A 20,442-nucleotide genomic window follows, 5' to 3' on the forward strand; every position below is an offset into this window, starting at 1 on the left:
TATTGGGGAATCCCGCTTATTCCATTGTATAACCATATCTTGAATGATGTGCAATGAACAGCTTTTTCTCTCACTTTTGTGCTTGCCACCATTTTCGTGTTATTTTGTTGACTTTATAAACACTTTGTGAGTCGTTGGAAGGCCCACCCCTAATGTTAGCTTTCTTTTCCTGATCGAGCTCATTTTAATTTTTTTGTTTTCATTTGCAGTGGTTCAGCATTCTCAGTTTTCAAATAAGCATTTAGACATCTCCCTTTCCTTTTTTTCTAAGTTGCTTTTGAATATTTGCTTTAACAAATTATGAATAGGTACAGGACAGAAGAGTAAGGCTGCCTGTAAGAGTCTCTTTAATATGTAACCTACATAGATTTTGCTAAGGCTTTTGACAAGGGCCCAGTGGCAGACTGGTCAGATAATTAAAAACCAAAAGGATCCAGGAGTCAGTGTCAAGTTGGACCCAAAATTGGCCCAGTGGCAAGAAGCAAATGGTATTGGTTGAGTGTTTTTGTGACTTGAAAGGCTGTTTTCAGTGGGGTTCTGCGCAGGGTACCTTGTTGCTTATAATATGCATCAGTCATTTAGACTTAAATGTAGGGGCATGACTGAAATGTTTGCAGATGGTACAAAAATTAACCATGTGGTTGACGGAAAGAAAGGAAAAACTGCAGGGAGCTATTAATAAACTGGCTGGGTGGGCAGAAAGCTGTCAAATGGAATTCAGTCTGGAGAGCTGACGTGATGAATTTGGGAGAGCAAACAAGGCAAGCTAATACACAATAGCTGATAGGACACAAGTGTAAAGGAGCAGAGCAACCTTGCAGTGCATGTCCGCAGATCTCTGATCGTGAGATAAGTTGGCTAAGAAGGTACTTTCTTTTATTAGCTGAGGCATAGAACATAAGAGGAGCTTATGCTAGAACTGTACAAAAAGCTAGTTAGACCACAGCTAGAATATGGAGTGCATTTCTGGTCACCATGTTACAGGGGGGATGTGATCACAATCGGAGAGGATTGATTTTGGGTGATTTTGAAGGATGTTGTCAGGATTGGAAAGTTTTAGCTCGGAGGAGAGATTCAATAGGGTGGGGTTGTTTTCTTAATGAGGAGACTGAAGGGGGATTTTGAGATATATAAAAATTAAAAGGCCTGGATAGAGTGGTTTGGAATGACCTATTTCCTATAACAGAGGTCAGTAGCCAGGGGCATAGCTTTAAAGTAATTGTAAGCCAGATTAAAGGAAAGTCGAAGAGAATTTTTTTTCATCCAGAGGACGTTGGAGGTCTTGAACTCACTGCTTCTAAGAGTGGTGAGGGAAAAACACTGATTGCATTAAAAAGCACTTTGATATGGACTTGAAGTACCATAACATACAAAGTTGTGGGCCAAGAGCTGAAAAGTGAGATTAGGCTGGGCAGCTCTTTTTCAGATGGAAAAGACACAATGGGCTGAATGGCCACCTCCTGTGCTGTAATTTTTTTGATTCAGTGACAGCCAAGAAAACGTGGAGTGGAAATGCTGCAACACATATTTCCCATATGTCACCATTGCTGTTATATCCTCTGGGGATTGATGATGTGAAAATGCTAACAACAAACCAACGTAAGAAAAATGGTTAGGCGATATCAGTCATCATAAATGCCCTTTCAATCACAATCCATTTTACAATTGCCAGCTGCCCAGGGTACATGCATCATTCTATAATTTTAATTTAAAAGAAAATTTGGCAGTCTTGAAGCTTGGGACAGAAGCTGAATTTAGCAATCAAAATGGATGCTGCCAATGCATATGCATTCAACAAGAGTTTGTGAAAGATGAAAACCATTAGATTCACTCTATCCTGCAAAACACCAGAAACTCCTGAATAAAACTCTGAAGCAGAACCTGGTGAAATGTGACCATTTGCATTTTATTATTTATATGCATCAGAGCCACTAAGTCTGCATTAATTTTTAAGAGCAAAATGCTGAGTGCTTTTATAGACAGCAGTCACGTAAATACTTTTCAGATTTAGTTTATTGGCTTTTGTTTTCAATTATTAACACAAAACCTTTTGAATTTGTATTTTAGATTGATAAGAACTGCAGTTTACCTTTCCACTGAGAACATGGTTGTTGTAAATTGTGCATGCAAGTTAAGTTTTGTATTTGATACAAGATTTGCTGTCCAAGCAAGTAAAAACCAAATTAAAACTTCTTTCTTTTCTCCAGTTGATTGAAGAAACGAAGATTGTGATTGTACCATCAGTGAACCCAGATGGCAGAGAAATTGCCCAAGAGGGGCAGTGTATGTCCAAAGTCGGGCTGACCAATGTAAATGGCAAAGATCTGGACACTGATTTCATAGGTAATCTGTTGAAACAGGCAGCTGTTTTATTTTCAGCACTGGGGTTGCTCCCTATCCTTGGATAATGGCATTTGACATCCCATCTGGGATCTGTTTTCATTTTTAATATAGGAACTAAAGTTTCAAAACCAAGCCATTTTTGGTCCTTGTGAAAGCCAATATTGTTTTAATTAGAGCATGCCACATGTGCATGTGTAGCTTTTGTTTTCAACACTTGGAAAGCTAGCTCATTACCTAAGAGTGGGTATGTATTTTGGAATCATTGCTCATATATATGCCATCCTGACTAACTTGGGTTAAGCCTATGCAGAAAAGTTATTTAACCCAATCATCCTTTATTTTAATGTGTAAGCATAGTAAATCAGCTGCGATAAAACTGAGAAAAAAACATTTTATAAAGGCTAGCTTCTAAATTGATGCTTATAATACATCTAATCTAAGAGTGTTGGAAATATTTAAGTTATCCATCCCTAACAAGTTTCACTAATAAACTCACCCCACCTCACCAAAAAATGAATGGTCTTGCTGGTTTCAACTCTTGTTGTAAACCAGGGTTTTAACCTAAATTTCTTAGCTGCTCATCAATGTGCATTCTGTATGGTTAAAAACTTATGTACTAAGTTCATTATATTTTAAATCATTCTTTACAGTACATCACCTTTGAATATTATGCATGGAGTGCTATGATGCATTTATTTTTCTTGTCAAATTGGCTACAAGTGCTAGTGTCCATTTTCACAGACTGGTTAGGAATGGTGCCTCTTGAAGACTGGATTGTACATATTAAAAGTTGAAAGTTTGTATTTTATCAGGAAACTCTTCCAAGCAATTCTCAAAGATGCAACCTGAGACTAGAGAGATTGTTAAGAATCTGATCCTCAACCAAGGATTTACACTGTCTGTTGTTTTGGACGGTGGCTCTCTCCTCACCACATATCCTTATGATAAGCCCGTACAAACAGGTATGTACCTATTATGACCCATGTTTATTCCACATTTAATTGACCTTATTTTGTTCGAGCAGTGAAGTATTTGAATGTTGTTTACCTATTGGCTCAGTGGGAAGTTACTTCATAAGTGTATTACTGAGCAGGTTTAGCTTTTTTGTTGGAGTTTGGTAAATCTTATAGCAAATTCCACCCAGCATGGTAGCTGGAAATATGGAAATGTTACAATTAGCTGAACATTCCCAGGCTAACAAGTGGAAAAAGTCTTAACTGGGGTTTGTTTATTGATCATTTAAGTGACGTATAGGTGCCAAGTCAGAAGATCACATAAGGTGTGGTAACTTCCATGGTTGGGCAGTCTGCCAAAACTCGCTGTTCAAGCTGTTGCGCACTGCTAAATAAATGGGTGAGATACAAAAGTGCCTATCAGTAGGCTTTTTTTTTTGTTGCAAAGATCATTACTTTCCTCCATTGTCAGAAATACTTATCCATTGTCACCTGTTGTGAAAACTAACTTCTCATTGGGAACAGAGGTCGGGAATTCCAAGTCCCGACTGATCTGAGTTTCCACGCATGCACAGACCGGGAGGGGGGGCTGCACATCGGCAATTCAGCGTTTATAAGTTCTTCTGCCTGCACAGAAAGAAAAAACAATGCAAAAACCCAGACCATGTGACTGAGAGCAGAGTGCCCTTGCAGAGAAAAGTCCCAGGGAGGGGACAGAGGGATTCCAAAAGAGGAGTTCCCGACGGGAAGAGAGACAAGTCCCAGTTAAGTGAAGGGAAAATGATTGGAGCCTCTTTCTCTGCTCCTCTCAAAGAGCCACGGTTGGCAGACTTTAAGTGGTGAGGGCTTGGGAGAAGCCCTGGCAATCGAAGAGGGCTCGGGAGAAGCCCTGAAGATCCAAAATGGCAGCAGAAGGTTGATAACTTTGTGCTGCGGGCCGTTGAGGCAAAGGTACCCCTTCCGAACAGTAGTATTCTGCTCACTCCAGTGAAAAGCTGAAGTTGTGCTTGTGAGTTGGTATTTAAGTGCATACTCGGGAATCCAGGGGAACGGAATCCCATTGAAACCCTGTGAGGTGAGTCGTCACTGATGCCGTCTGATTTGGAGTGACTTTTGGAGAGAATCCAAGGTTAGATCTTCAACGGTCAAGAATTGAATCCTTGAGAGAGAGAGAGACAGACAGACAGAGTTCCAATGAGATTTGCTGACTCAGTACTGATGTCTGGATGGGTTATTGAGAAATCTGTGGAATCTTGTGGCTTTGTTCGCTGAGCAAGTGTGCTGAACCTCAAACTTCGTCTACTTTAAACAAAATGTTATTGGTCCCTGACTTATCTTACCAAAAACTTGGGGGTCTAGTCTAGAATCATAACACACCAAAAGTGCATACAACAGGGGCAGTATTAAATGGCATGTAAGTTATTGATGCTTGCAAGATTATATAGCTGGCTGTTTCAATAGTATCTGTAGAATCAACTCAAATCAGCCTCCTTTAGGGGAGGAGAGAAAAATGTTAGTTGGGAAACTGAAGAAAATGTTTTAAAGTCAGATGAAAGGTTGTTCTGAAATCCTATGATTGGGTCATTGTTACACTAAGTGAAACAGGGTATGGTTGCTCAGATTAGACCATGACCATGCTGAATAGGCAGACTGCACACAGGGTTCTCATTTGTGCGCCTCTTAGCTCTCCTTTGAATGCAGTGCCAGATTTCCTCCCTAGATCTAAACATTAGAAGCTGCAGAAGCGCCAGAGCTTTACTAGTTTCCTGGAGTTCCTGTTCCAGGATGTCTTTATCCATCTCCTAACATTTCATTTACCCTTACCTACATTTGTAACAGTAGCTGTTGGTACCTTTTCTACAAAAATCTTAAATCAAGAAGTGCAAAAAAAAACATACATCCAAATATAGGAGGATATGCTGAGAAGCCAGCATAAAAAGCAAATGTTATTTGAAGAGGATTTAGAAATGAAAATATGAGCCCAAATGTAGATCATTTTGAAATGCTGACAAATTATATTTGGGGTCCAGGGGGGAGGAGGTGGGGGGTGGTGGGTGTTGCTGTGATGGCAGAGGTGGAGAAGGATCACAACCTCACTGTCTTGGTATCAGCAGATAGCATTATCAGTATTTGGAGGCTGGGTCAGTTAACACATTTAGGAACAAGAGGCTTTTGTTAGATTAAGGTTATCCAAGGACATGGAGCATTCTTATGCAAATGGAATTGAAATGTAAGTAATAATGCAAAGCAGTGAGGTGCAAAGAGCAAATGGTGGTTAAAAATGGGAGGTCTGGCATCTTCTGTGTTCCAAAAATGGTATAATCATTGATTGCGTATGATGTATTCATGAGTTGTCGTTTGCAAGCAGAATTCATTGAAGGGTTAGGGTTATGTTTTCAATGTTCTCCAACATGAAAAAAGCTAAGAATTTTTGTTCTAAGACAAATGTTTCTTATTGTACATTGTAAAAGTTGAAAACTACCACATTCAATACTGTGTGACCTGCATATGACACTGTTTTCTTCAACAGTGGCGAATGAGGAAACCCTGAAATATTTGGCAACTGTGTACTCTAACAATCACCCCAAAATGCACTTGGGTCATCCAGGTTGTCCTAATAACACTGGTAAGAATTTAAAATAAAATCAAGCACAGTGTCATCTCAATGTTTTTTTTTAACACGGATGAAATCAAAAATAATTGTACTAAAATCTGGAAATTCAGTTAAGTCTTCACGTGTTTTGCAAGCCCAAATCAAACTTTCAGATGAATGTTGGATTGGAGAACAGAAAGTCTGACTGAGTCAATAGATATTTTAACCTGAGGGAATCCTGGCTCTTTATCCAGTCTCTTTCCTCATCTCTGCTGGGTTTTTTTTTTTGACGCTTCATCTGGGCCCAAAATATGTTAACTGTCAGTCCTGTGTTCTATATGTTGTTTGCTCTGATGACCTGCTTGCAACCTAAATGAGAGGGGACTAGAAGAGATGATCTAATATTATAACTACATTTGCAATATGAAAGGCAATTAAAGTATTAGTGAAATTGTGTGAAATAGAAAATAAATGCACTGTAAATATAAGGGCAAACACTATAAAGTACAGTATTATATGAAATGAGTTAGTAACCTCACAGAAAAAAACGAAACTCTTAAACCGAAAGCAACGTACTGCAGATAGGAAGGTCTGCATTACCAAAATATAAAATATTCTCTGCTATTTGTTCAATTTGCAAAAGCTTTGTGCAATAAGATTATATATGCTCACTTTAATCACTAAATTATTTGTAAGTGCAAATTGAAAATTTTTGTTATATGATAGAATGGGAGTATTTTTTCCCAATTGCTTCTGGCACCTGAAGTTTACATCAGTCACTGGTTTAATCTATTTCAGATGAAAGCATCCCTGGTGGTGTTGTACGTGGTGCACAATGGCATGGTCACATGCATAGCATGAAGGTGAGCATTAGATAAGTGGTCATAGTGAACCCATAAAACCTTTCAATTGACTTAAGTATATAATATATCACCAAAAATCTGAAAGACATTCATCTATTTTTAAATGCCAATCCATGATTGGTTCAACAGAAGCAAGTACTGTATACTTTTCCTATACTGCCCTCTTATGGCTGGTCGAGAGTTGATGCAATCTGTTGTAATTTGTAAGCACTATGACATTGCTCTCTACAAAATTAAGTAAACTGTACTGAGTCCTGCAAACTGTAAACCTTTTGAAGTGATATATTGAAGACTTTTTCGATCATAGAAGACAATTTAAACGTTTGCGCCACTTCATCCACTGGTTCTTTTATTGGGTTGCCAACTGTGATTAAATGTATTCCTGGAAGTTTCACCACATGACTTGTCCCCAAGCTCCTGCCATTCGTTGGTCAACACATCCACCCTTGTGACATACTGCCTTCCTACATCAATTGTAAAGCAAAAAGACTGATTACCCAATTGAATGATGCTTGGCTGTCAGCCAAACAGCCCCTCCCCACCACACCACACACACCCTGCCCCACCCCTCCCCACCAACTGCATTTTCAATATTTTTATACCTGATAAAGAGAAGTGTTCAAAGAAAACTTTAGGAACTATATTTTTTAATGTCCCTATGATTTTTCACCAGATTTGCACACAGCAGTGTCCTGGGGATTGGTCTTCATTTCCTGGGGACTCCAGGCCAATCCTGGAGGGTTGGCAACACTCTTCACAGCATTATAAAAGAATAGAGAGTGCGAATGGTCTGTGTTCCCCAAATAGTAATTGGAGTATTGGCTAAAATGACAAATAAAATCAAACCAGCAACTTGAATTTTGTACAATATCAAGTTTAGTTTTGTTGGCTTGAGGCTGAATGTCTGCCTTGTTTGTGGTAAAAGTTCTGTCCAAAGCGAAATAACAGTGTGAAATTTGTGTTTCAGATAAAACTATTATGTTTTAATCCTTTTGCTAGCTCCTACTGTAAAGCCAGTTTTTTTCAACTTCTGTCTTGTCAGGATTTTAGCGTTACCTATGGCCGCTGTCCTGAGATCACAGTTTACACAGGCTGCTGTAACTTCCCACGTGCAAAAGAGCTTGCTACAATTTGGCAGGATAACAAGAAGTCTTTACTCAGTATGCTTGTTGAAGTAAGTATCATTATTAATACCTCATCAATGCAGGGATGCCCAGTCTGAGCCATACCACCCTTTATCCCTGACAACTCAGCCCTGGACACCCAGGCAACTCATTCTTATTTGTGCAAATGTTTCTTCTTTGCTTGTCCATTCTGCTTGATGTTTGTCATCTTGGAGGTTTGGAAAATGCTGTGTTACCACAATTGTTTCAAGAATGGTTAAATCCCAAATCAGAACATCCCAGACTTGTTGCCATCAGAAGCTTGAGATCTACACAAATTAATGGGAAAATGAAATTTGTACACTTGAGGTTAAGCAGAGTCCACAATGCAAAAAGAGTGGGCGTTCATGACTTAATATAGTATCAGGAGGTTGTATTCTCTCAATATACTTCATTACATAAAACCTATCTCCAGTTTCAATCAGTAGAATCCATGGTGATGGGCAAAATGATAAATTAACGTGTAATTATGGAAAAGAAAGATTTGTTTTTGCTTTGTTTTCCAATTACTTTGTTTGTAATTTTCCTACAGCTATTTTAAGTAGTTTATATATTTTTAAATCTGATGTTGTTTCCCTGAGGTTCATAAAGGCTTACGTGGACTGGTTACTGATAAAGCTGGAAATCCAATTTCAAAAGCAGATATTATTCTGAATGAAGGCGTTAAAGTTCTGACTTCAGAGGCAGGCTATTTCCATGTTCTCCTATCTCCAGGACCACATCATATTGATGCACTTGCAGCAGGATACCAGCACCAGCGCAAACAGGTACAAAATCCAAATTCCTTTTCTAATTATACATCTGCTTAGCTCAGTCTTAACAGCATCCTGAGTAAGACTACAGGTACCTATTGTAGTCTTAGAAAGAGAGTCCCAATTACCAGTGAATTAAATTTTAATGTGAAAGCCAGCCACAACTTCAGGGAACTTTGTAAACTTGACTCTGTATGAGGTGTAGCTAATTCCAGTGTAACAAAGTTCAATCAGTGACCCACTTTGTGGCTTCAGTGTACTAGGGAGTCAGGTTCCTGACCTGACTTCTGAATTACATTTGCCTTTTGCCTGTCAGTGGAGTTTAAAATGACTTCATCTTGGCACAATAGGAATTGGATCACCACATGTTAAAACCATTTTCAAAATGCTATTAAGATTTTTAAAAATGTATTGATATTGGATTTATTGTGTTTCCAAAATTTTGGAAATAAAATTGTGTCGTTTTAAAAACACATGAAAAATCATTCAAAGCAACCCATCCCACAAATGTGTATATCCTGATTTTTTTCATATTGAAAATGCATTTGCCAATTGTGTTCCAGCTTATTTACTTGTGTTCTCTGGCCCAGACCTTCAGCTCAGTGGCTTTACCAGGCTGGACGGTATGAGACCGACGCTCAATACTTCTGTTCAGCTAGCTTTACTCCTTTTTACTTCTGTAAAATGAGTGCCAGATTTGGTGCAAACAGCAATTGTTTTCTTTTTTTAAAAAAAACACCAACTATTAACACAGGAAACTCTAGGAATAATTGCTGCCAAAACGCAGCCAATAACAGTGGCTCAGTACAGCAAACTATAGTTTGTTTATAATTTACCATCCGTTTTTAGAGGAGGTTTACCAGAATGCTGCCTGGTCTGGAGGTTATTAGCTATGAGGAAAGGTTGGAGAAGCTCAGATTGTTCTCACTAGAGCAATGGAGATTGAGGGGCGACTTGATAGAAGTTTACAAAATTGAGTGGCATGGACAGAGTAGATTGTCAGAAGCTTTTTCCCAGGGTGGAAGAGTCAATTACTAGGGGACATAGATTTAAGGTGAGAGGAGAAAGCTATAGAGGAGATGTGTGGGGCAAGTTTTTTACGCAGAGGGTAGTGAGTGTCTGGAATTCGCTGCCAGAGGAGGTGGTGGAAGCAGGTACGATAGTGGTGTTTAAGAGGCAGCTTGACAAATACATAAATAGGATGGGAATATAGGGATACGGACCCCAGAAGTGTAAAATGTTTAAGTTGATGGGCAATATGATCGGTGCAGGCTTGGAGGGCCGAAGGGCCTGTTCCTATGCTGTACTTTTCTTTGTTCTTGTTCTTTGTTATTTTAAGATTATTCAAGTTAATTGATGATGTGATACACTCCTTGATCGTTTGGGCTGATTTCTGAAAGGATATTGCACATTTTTGTATTGAACTTAAAATCAGAATTGCTGTTTTAACTCCTTCATTTATCAAATTAACAAAATAGTAGCTGATCTGTATTTGCTAATGGGAAAAAATAATTTGTAGCATGACACATGCTAATATTTCACACTTTTTCCCCCTCCAACACTCAGTTGTTTCTTCAATTTCTTAAAATTCCAGTGGAAACAAAACCAGCCACAACCTGATATCTACCACGTTCTGATCCAGTACAGCCACAACACTGGTATCTACCCAGCAATATGAAGAATTGCCTGGTATGCCCTGTCTATAAAAATTAGGATAAATCCAATATGGCCAATTACTGTCCCACCAGTCTACTCTCAATCATCATCTAGCAAAGTGTTGGAAGGTGCCGTTAACTTACTGAGCAATAACCTGCCCATTGATGCTCAGCTTGGGTTTCGTCATTGCCCCAACGCCAGATCTCATTACAGCCTTAGTTCAGAAATGGACAAAAGAGCTGAATTCCAGAGGTGAGATGAGAGTGACTGTCCTTGACATCAAGGCAGCATTTGACTGAGCATGGCATTAAAGAGCCCTAGTAAAACAGAAATCAATGGGAATTGGGCAATGGTTGGAGTCATACTGAGCACAGAATTAGATGGTTGTGGTTGTTCAAGGCCAATCATCTCAGTCCAAGTACATTGCTGCAGGAGTTCCTCAGGTTGGTGTCCTAGACCCAACCATCTTTAGCTGCTTCATCAATGACCTCCCTCCAACATAAGGTCAGAAGTGGGAACCTTTGCTGATGATTGCAGTGTTCAGTACCATTTGCAATTCCTCAGATACTGAAACAGTCCATGTCCATATGCAACAAGAGCTGAACAATATTCAGACTTGGGTTGAGAAGTGGCAAGTAACATTGATGCCACACAAGTGCCATGCAATGCCATGTCCAACAAGAGAGAATTTAACCATCTCCCCCTGACACACAATGGCATCATTGAATTCGCCACAGTCAACATTCTGGGGATTAGTATTGACCAAAAATTTAACTGGTAAATAAATACTTTGGCTACAAGAGCAGTTCAGGCATTGGGAATTCAGCAGTGAGTAGTTCACCACCTGACTCCCCAAAGCCTGTCTACCATTTAGATGCAAGGTCAGGAATGTGATGGAATATTCTCCACTTGCCAGAAGAGCAGCTCCAAGAGCATTCCAGAAGCTTGATATCATCCAGAACAAAGCAGCTCACTTGGTTGTCACTCCCTTCTCCTTTGGTGCACAGTGGAAGTGGTGTGTACCATGTAAAACATGCACAATAGCAACTCACCAAGGCTCCTTCAACAGCATTTTCCATACATATGCCCGCTACCACCGAGAAGAACAAGGGAAGCATACGTATGAGAATACTACCAGTAAGTTCATCTCCATGCTGCACACCATCCTGACTTGGGACTATATCACTGTTCCTTCACCAGGTCAAAATCCTGGAATTCCCTCCCTGGCAGCACTGTGCATGTAGCTACGCCACATGGACTGCAGCAATTCAAGAAGGCAGCAGGAAGGTATCACCTGCTCAAGAATAATTAGGGATGGGCAATAAATGCTGACCTTGCCAGTGAAGCTTACACCGCAAGAAAATAATTTTTTTTAAATTGCTGGTCTGTCGGAATCTGAACATTTGTACCTGAAATTTTAAACTCTCTTCTCTTTCACAGGCTTAGAGACATGTGTGTTGTCTGTTTCCTTTCAGATTTTCAGTATAGTAGTAGCTTCTTTTTACTAAATTTCTTCTGACAAAATTTGGTGAAGTCATAAATGAGCCCATGATTACAAAATACACACACCCCCCAACAAGAGGGAAAAACATACTTGACCTCCCTTCTCCAACCTGCCTGCCACAGAATCATTTGTCCATGACAGTATTGGTAGGAGTGAGCACCGCACAGTCATTGTGGAGACGAAGTCCCATTCACATTAAGGATACCCTCCATGGTGTTATGTGGCACTAACACCGTGCTAAATGGGATAGATTTAGAATAGATCTAGCAATTCAAGACTGTGATCCATCATCTGCAGCAGAATTGGACTTGAACACAATCTGTAACCTCATGGCCCGTCATATCCCCCCTCTACCATTATCATCAAGCCAGGGGATCAAAAAGATAAAAACAAAAAACTGCGGATGCTGGAAATCCAAAACAAAACAGAATTACCTGGAAAAACTCAGCCGGTCTGGCAGCATCGGCGGAGAAGAAAAAAGTTGACATTTCGAGTCCTCATGACCCTTCAACAGAACTAAGTGAATCTTAGGAAAGGGGTGAAATATAAGCTGGTTTAAGGGTGGGGGTGGTTGTAGGGACAAGCAAGCAGTGATAGGAGCAGATAATCAAAAGATGTCACAGACAAAAGAACACAGGTGTTGAAGGTGGTGATATTATCTAAACGAATGTGCTAATTATGAATGAATGGTAGGGCACTCAAGGTACAGCTCCAGTGGGGATGGGGTGGAAAGGCTAGCAGGACATAAAAGATTTAAAAATAATGGAAATAGGTGGGAAAAGAAAAATCTATGTAAATTATTGGAAAAAACAAAAGGGGGAAGAAACAGAAAAGGGGTGGGGATGGAGGAGGGAGTTCAAGATCTAAAGTTGGTGAATTCAATATTCAGTCCGGAAGGCTGTAAAGTGCCTAGTCGGAAGATGAGGTGCTGTTCCTCCAGTTTGCGCTGGGCTTCACTGGAACAATGCAGCAAGCCAAGGACAGACATGTGGGCAAGAGAGCAGGGTGGAGTGTTAAAATGGCAAGCGTCAGGGAGGTTTGGGTCATTCTTGCGGACAGACCGCAGGTCTGGGGATCAACCCTGGTTCAATAAAGAGTGCAGGAGGGAATGCCAGGAGCAGCACCAGGCATACCTAAAAATGAAATGTCAACCTGGTGAAGCTACAACACAGGACAACTCTTGTGCCAAACAGCATAAGCTGCAAGTGATAGAGCTAAGCAATCCCACAACCAATGTTTCAGATCTAAACTCTGCAGTCCTGCCTCATCCAGTCATAAATGGTGGTGGACATTAAACTACTCACGGGAGGAGGTGGCTCCACAAATATCTCCATCCTCAATGATGGAGGAGCCCAGCATCTCATGCAAAATATAAGGCTGAAGCATTCGCAACAAGGCAGAAGTGCCAAGTGGATGATTCATCTCGGGCTCTGCCATAGTTCCCCAGCCATCACAGGTGCCAGTCTTCAGCCAATTCAATTCACTCCATGTGATATAAAGCAATGGCTGAAGGCGGTGGATAGTACAAAGGCTACGGGCCCTGACAGTATTCCAGCAATAGTACTGAAGACTTGTGCTCCAGAACTTGCCACAACCCTAGTCAAGCTGTTCTACAGCTACAACACTGGCATCTACCGGGCCATGTGGAAAATTGCCTAGGTATGTCCTGTACACAAAAATCAGGACAAATCTAACCCGGCCAATTACCGCCCCATCAGTCTACTCTCGATCATCAGTAAAGAAGTGGAAGGGGTTATCAACAGTCCTATCAAGCGGCAGTTGCTTAGCATAACCTGGTCACTGACACCCAGTTTGGGTTCCGCCAGGGCTACTCAGCTCCTGACCTCATTGCAGTCTTGATTCAAACATGGACAAAAGAGCTAAACTCTCGGTGAGATGAGAGTGACTGCCCTTGACTTCGAGGCTGCATTTGACCGAGTGTGACATCAAGGAGCCCTAGCAAAACTGGAGTCAATGGGAATCAGGGGCACAGTTCTCTGGTTGGAGTCATACCTAGCACAAATGAAGATGGTTGTGGTTGTTGGAGGTCAGTCTCCTCAGCTCCAGGACATCACTGCAGGAGTTCCTCAGGCTAGTGTCCTCGGCCCAACCATCTTCAGCTGTTTCATCAATGCATCATTCCTTGCATCATAAGGTCAGAAGTGGGAAGGCTTGCTGAAATTGCAGTGTTCAGCACCATTCACAACTCCTCAGATACTGAAGCAGTCCATGTCCAAATGCAGCAAAACCTGGACAAAATCCAGGCTTGGGCTGACAAGTGGCAAGTAACATTCGCGCCACACAAGTATCGGGCAATGACCATCCGCAGCAAGAGAATCCAACCATCGCTCACCCCTTGATGTTCAATGGCATTACCATCACTATATCCCCCACTATCAATATCCTGAGGGTTACCATTGATCAGAAACTCAGTTGGATTAGCCTCATCCCCTGACTCCCCAAAGCCTGTTCATTATCTACAAGGCACAAGTCAGGAGTGTGATGGAATACTTCCCCCTTGCCTGGATGTGTGCAGTTCTCACAACAAGCCAGAAGTGCCGGGATCAGTCACGAGGGGACACAAGTTCAAGGTGAGGGGCAGGAGGTTGAGGGACAATGTGGGGAAAAACATTTTTATCTAGAGGGTGGTGACGGTCTGCCTGGGAGGGTGATGGAGGCGGGTTGCCTCACGTCCTTTAAAAAGTACCTGGATAAGCACTTGACACATCATAGCATTCAAGGCTATGGGCCAAGTGCTGGTAAATGGGCTTAGGTAGGTAGGTCAAGTGTTTCTCACGTGTCGGTGCAGACTCATTGGGCTGAAGGGCCTTTTCTGCACTGTGAGATTCTGTGAACACTCATGAAGCTTGATACCGTTCTGGACAAAGCAGCCCGCTTGATTGGCACCACATCCACTCCCTCCACTACCAATGCACAGTGGCAGCAGTGTGTACCATCTACAAGATTCACTGCAGGAATTCACCAAGGCTCCTTCAACAGCGTCTTCCAAGCCTGCAACCACTACCATCTAGAAGGACAAGGGCAGCAGATAGATGGGAACGCCACCACCTGGAAGTCCCCTGTCACCCCCCCGGCCAAGTAACTCACCAACCTGACTTGGAAATATATCGCCGTTCCTTCACTCTCGCTGGGTCAAAATTCTGGAACTCCTTTCCTAACAGCATTGTAGATGTACCTACATCACATGGACTGCAGCGTTTCAAGAAGGTAGCTCAGGTGCAACTAGAGATGGGCTATAAATGCTGGCCCAGCCAGTGAAGCCCACTTCCCATGAATGAAAAACAAATTGTTTGGTGTATTCCATTTTTTTTTTAGGAAATATAGTTTACAAACACTCTTCTGCTCCTGCTTGAAAATAAACCACTATATATTAATTATATTTTTGTGCCATAGGTATTCGTATCTTCATATGAAGCTGCCACCTCTTTGGTAATAGTTGTTGAGCTGGACAATAAATTGTTCGGCCTCCCCAGAGAACTGGTGGTGACAGCAGCAGGTAAGAATTAGTATTATGAGGCTGTATTATAAATTGCTTGTGCTAAGATTTATTTTAACAATGAGCTATAGTTTGAAATTTGTTAAAATTAGCAATTAGCAATTCATACTTCAATCAAAGTGACATGACATCTGAATGTTAATGCAAGATTTGATCGTGTTTGGCTGTTTGTGATTGTCCTTTTAGTTGACCACTTGAATTTCTTGGCATTCCTCTAAAAATTTGAACAAATCAGTGGAACACTTAACCTTGCCACTGTGTTTATGGTCGAAATGTGAAGTTGAAGCTAGCAATCCAGCTGTCTCAGTTTTGACTTTGCTGCTTATCTGTGTGCTGTCCCCTCAGTTTAGCATTAATCCAATGGAATTTTAATTTTCTATTAAACTCTTAAAAATTTAAACATTATAGGTAATCAATTTCTACACACACAACTATTCCTTTGCATGTATATCAATAGCAGTACCATTGTTCCCAGTACGAGTGGATGTAGATATTGAACTCTGATTTTCTATTTTGTGTAATGCTGCAACATGATAGATATTAAACAAGAAATATTATCTCATCCATTAGGTGCAACCATGTCAGCAATATTTGTGACAGCTTGCATTGTTTGGTGTGTTTGCTCCATCAAATCCAATCATCAAAAGGACGGCTTTCATCGTTTGAGACAACATCGAGATGAATATGAAGATGAGATCCGAATGATGTCGATGGGCTCAAAGAAATCTCTTCTCAGCAGTGAGTTTCAGGATGAAACAGAGAGTGATGAAGACACTTTGTATGTTAATAAACATTAACATACCAAGCCAGCCCTGCTGGACTGGCAGTAATGTTCATCCTTTTGCCAAGTAAAATGAACAAATAAGCATTAAACCTAATAGAGGAATGCCTGATCTACTGCACATTGGTGGAAATCTTGGAGTGATTTCTGTGACATTCTTAGTTGTCCTTTTGGAAAAATAGATGCTACAAGAAGGAATAGCAACTTGCACCATCAGTTGAGCATTGCACGTATCCTGAACTGACTGCTGATCTTGTGCTGTGGTTAAAGGTCGACCACATAAAGAATGTTATTGCACCGTATCTACCATCTGAGCCTCTGCCTGTCATAATACTGAGAAATTATGCCAACATTGAAAGATGCAGTATACCTTTTACGTTTTTTTTAAAGAAGAGAAACGTGTATGCTGAATTCACCTTTCAAATCAACAACCATTCATATTTCCTTTTGGGAACGTTACTGTATTTTGTACAAACATAGTTTTGAGAAGAAATGGGGTAAAGGGAAATTGTGCAGTACTACTGCTGTGCCATTTGTATAGGTTGTACTTTTTACTTTTAAAGGGTGGACAAATTTTAACCAAAGGTATACTGCAGCTTTATGTTGTTTATGAATTTTGCCAATGCTGCAATGGAGGCAAAGTGACTGCTGTATGTGTTTGCCTACCCCACCCCTCTCCCAAAAAAAAGTATGACTTTCATTAATTTAAAATTTGGACTGTTCTTTTCCCCTTTGGCACCACTCAATTGTATTTCACTCCATAAAATATAACTAGCAAATAAAATTAAAAATAGGAACAGACTAATTTGCTGATATTTACATAATTCAAAAGCTAATGCAAGGAAAAAAATTGTTTAATGAAGTGCATTTTTTTAACATTGAATGCAGTCTCAGCAATTATCCATAGGCTGCATACACTTGAAAGCCAGCCAATTGTGGTATTTGGAGGGGTGGGGGTGGGGAGCTGCAAAATGGTGGGGGCTACAGAAGGAAGGAAAGAAAGCCAAATGGACCATTTTTGGAAATGGTGTCTTCAATTTTGTCATGGGTGTCCTTTTTATGTTTGAATTTATTCTTGATGCACACTGGATCATTTTATAGTTGGAGAATTCTCAATTACAATTACATATGTTGGAGAACCGAACATCTAATTTTAAAGGTGCTCTTTTATTGTAAAAATTATGAAGTATTATTAGTGAGGCAGTGAAGTTGCTTAAATTGAATCATGATGGTAGAGGTGGCTACTGAGAATTTATGGTCCTATTGTATGCTGTTTGAAGCATATTTTTTCATAGTTTTTATAATCTGAAACTGGGTGTAAATTTTTTTCAATATACTGTAGAGATGCATTGAATTTGGGTGAAGGGTCATAGAATAACACACTCTGTACAGATGAGTGTTTGTGTGTGTTCTCAGTGTGTGCCACTGAATGTACACCTGAATTGCCTAAATACAGTATATGATGATCATCAGAAATACAGCATTGCCAAAAACACCTGATTCATATTGTTAGATATTAGACAATTTATTAAAAATTATTCACTGTACCTGAGTTTTTCCACTCCATTGTGTTCGGAGAATTACTTCAAAATGTTAGTATTGTCACTCATTCATTTGTACTTTTTTGCACAGGACTTTTTGTCAATATTGTGTATTTGATTATATACTGTGATGCCTTAAATTTTTCATATTGCTTTCATTTTGTGGTGATGTCACTGGATTTCAGTGAAAGGATTTGGCATCTAAAAATAAATGCTTTATCAAGCACATTTAAGTTGTTTATGGTGGTGTTTTCAGAGTTTAAACCATGATCACATCTGATTAAACCACTAGCTGTCCCCTTTGAAGAAATTCCAGATGGGAAAAGCAAAAGTAAAGCAACAAGCTTGGATACATTGTACATGACTATATATCAAGGGTGACTTAGAATAGCTTTGAGTCAAAATTGTGTTTCTTTTTTGTATTATTTAATCACTATTGCAGCGGTTGGAGGTGGGGTGGAATCAGTTGGAAAAAATATCTCCAGTAATGAAATGCCAAATAAATATATTTTTTGTTTCAAATGCTGCCTACTCCAACTGATTCAGGTAACTTATAATCGGTGCTACTGTTTTACAATGAATTTTGAATTAAATTACATTTTTCTTGCAAGAGATTAGAATTTTATTCATATTTTGGAGAAAAAATTCTGCAATTACACCCATACATAATTAGTGTCAATTTATGCTAATTGAATCAAATTGTTTTATTGCACAATATTTCTAGACCTAACTAATAATTTGAACATTGTATTTTTCAATTCTATACCCATTTGTACAAATTTATAAGATCAATCAAGCACCATAAATCACAGTATCTGGAGTAGATCTTTGAAGCCAAGGTATAAAACTGTCCTTTGTCTCTAAGGTATGTTTGATCTACATGGCATTCCTTTTCAGGTAGATATGTTAATTTTTTTAATACCCTTACGTTTCACAACTGTAATGTAAAGCAACATTTTGATCAAAAGCCAGGAAAAATCTAAATTAATCAATTGGCAAATTAAACACAATTCTTCAACGTAAGCATAAACATTCAGAAATAAAACAAACAAGCCTATTATTTCTATTACTAACATTGGGAGACTGATACAATGTATCCTCCAATACATTTATTTAAGTTAATTTTGCTTTTTATTGGTGAGCAGTTATTTAAAAAAAATATGCACAATATTTTTTGCCGCAACTATACTGAAATCTATCACACTAATAGGTGATTTATGATCAGCTGTATACTGAAGCGACCAAGGAGAAACAAGTTGGCACTGTTATAAAATACAGATATATTGAAGGTGAAAAAGGAAAATCAGCTGATGTGCCTAATGGGTGATCAATTTGTTATTACCTCTTGTTTTACCCCCACTCCTGCCATCAAATTTGAACTTTGCCCCCTTTATCTAGTTTAAACAGTGTCAAGCTGTCAATTCTGTATTGAGCTTTAAAAAATTTGTTGAAATATTTAACTGACACTGCAGTACAATACCGAAGGTGTGCTGACTTTTGGATGAGATAGTGAAACCAATGATCCCATTTTCTGTCTCAAGTGGATGTAAACAGACCTATGGCATTGCTTCAAAGAACGGAAAATTAAATCTCCCTGGTTTCCTGGCCTGTATCACAACTAATATCATTAAGCAGCTGATTTAATTTTACCCATTCTACACTATTGCCCAAAGTCAAAATTATCCACCTGAAATGAAATCATGCTGCCAGAAATGAGATGGAACACTATTTCTCTGTGTAATGGGGGCAAACATTTTTCTTAGTTAAAGATAATGGCTTAAATAAATGTGATAATATACACATTGAATTGGATCAACCTCGTGCTGTCTAATGCTTTAATTTTCAATTTATTACTAAGATAAAAAATGGCTTCACCACAGCTCTGAAAACCAATCATTTCTCCAATTGCATGTTAAAGAAATAGACTTCAGACAGCATATTGAGAGTTCAAGTGCTGTTTTTTTTTGTCCATTTTAAGCTTCTCCAGGTCGACAATATAAATGCTGACAATTTCCAGGGACCTAATGGTCTCATCAAGAATTCCTTGGTCAACACACTGCATCTTTAGATTCACAGTAAAGTTCCCTTTACTCACGTCTCAATAATAGATTCCATCTCTGATATTAGAATTGCACCCCCTTCTGTTTCCATATGTGTCCTTGCTGAATAAGTGTGTAAATTCAAGAGCAGTATGCTGTGTGGACATGCATAGAGTCATAGAGGTCTACAGCACAGAAAAGGGCCCTTCGGCCCATCATGTCTGTGCCAGTCAAACATGTATTCTAATCCCATTTTCCAGCACTAGGCCTATAACCTTGTATGCCATGGCATTGTAAGTGCATATCCAAATACTTAAATGTTATGAGGGTTTCTGCCTCTATCACCCTTTCAGGCAGTGAGTTCCAGATTCCCACCACCCTCTGGGTGAAAAAATTCTTCCTCTCATCCCCTCTAAACCTCCTGCCCCTTACCTTAAATCTATGCCCCCTGGTTACTGATCCCTCCACCAAGGGGAAAAGTTCCTTCCTATCTACCCTATCTATGCCCCTCGTAATTTTATACACCTCAATTATGTCCCACTCAAAATTCTCTGCTTCAGGGAAAATAACCCCAGTCTATCCAATCTTTCCTCATAACTAAGACTCCTCAGCCCAGGCAACATCCTGGTAAATCTCCTCTGCACACTCTAGTGCAATCACATCCTTCCAATAATGCTGATTCCAGAACTGCATGCAATACTTTAGCTGTGGCCTAATCAGTTATACAGTTCCAGCAT

At 39.7% G+C, this 20,442-nt stretch overlaps 1 protein-coding gene across 2 annotated transcripts in view; it reads left to right on the forward strand.

The window, feature by feature from the left end:
* LOC121283060 (carboxypeptidase D-like) overlaps positions 1-18,276 on the forward strand; it is a 69,156-nt gene extending 50,880 nt beyond the window's left edge. For both annotated transcript variants that reach the window (XM_041197076.1, XM_041197077.1), the window contains exons 14-21: positions 2,208-2,343; positions 3,156-3,305; positions 5,827-5,922; positions 6,688-6,752; positions 7,795-7,926; positions 8,497-8,682; positions 15,242-15,344; positions 15,915-18,276. In XM_041197076.1, the coding sequence (XP_041053010.1) occupies positions 2,208-2,343; positions 3,156-3,305; positions 5,827-5,922; positions 6,688-6,752; positions 7,795-7,926; positions 8,497-8,682; positions 15,242-15,344; positions 15,915-16,141 (1,095 nt within the window). In that variant the 3' untranslated portion in view covers positions 16,142-18,276. The remainder of the gene's footprint in view (positions 1-2,207; positions 2,344-3,155; positions 3,306-5,826; positions 5,923-6,687; positions 6,753-7,794; positions 7,927-8,496; positions 8,683-15,241; positions 15,345-15,914) is intronic.
* Positions 18,277-20,442: the final 2,166 nt, after the last annotated feature.

Source organism: Carcharodon carcharias, chromosome 10 (genome assembly GCF_017639515.1).
Source record: "Carcharodon carcharias isolate sCarCar2 chromosome 10, sCarCar2.pri, whole genome shotgun sequence".
Lineage (NCBI taxonomy): Eukaryota > Metazoa > Chordata > Chondrichthyes > Lamniformes > Lamnidae > Carcharodon > Carcharodon carcharias.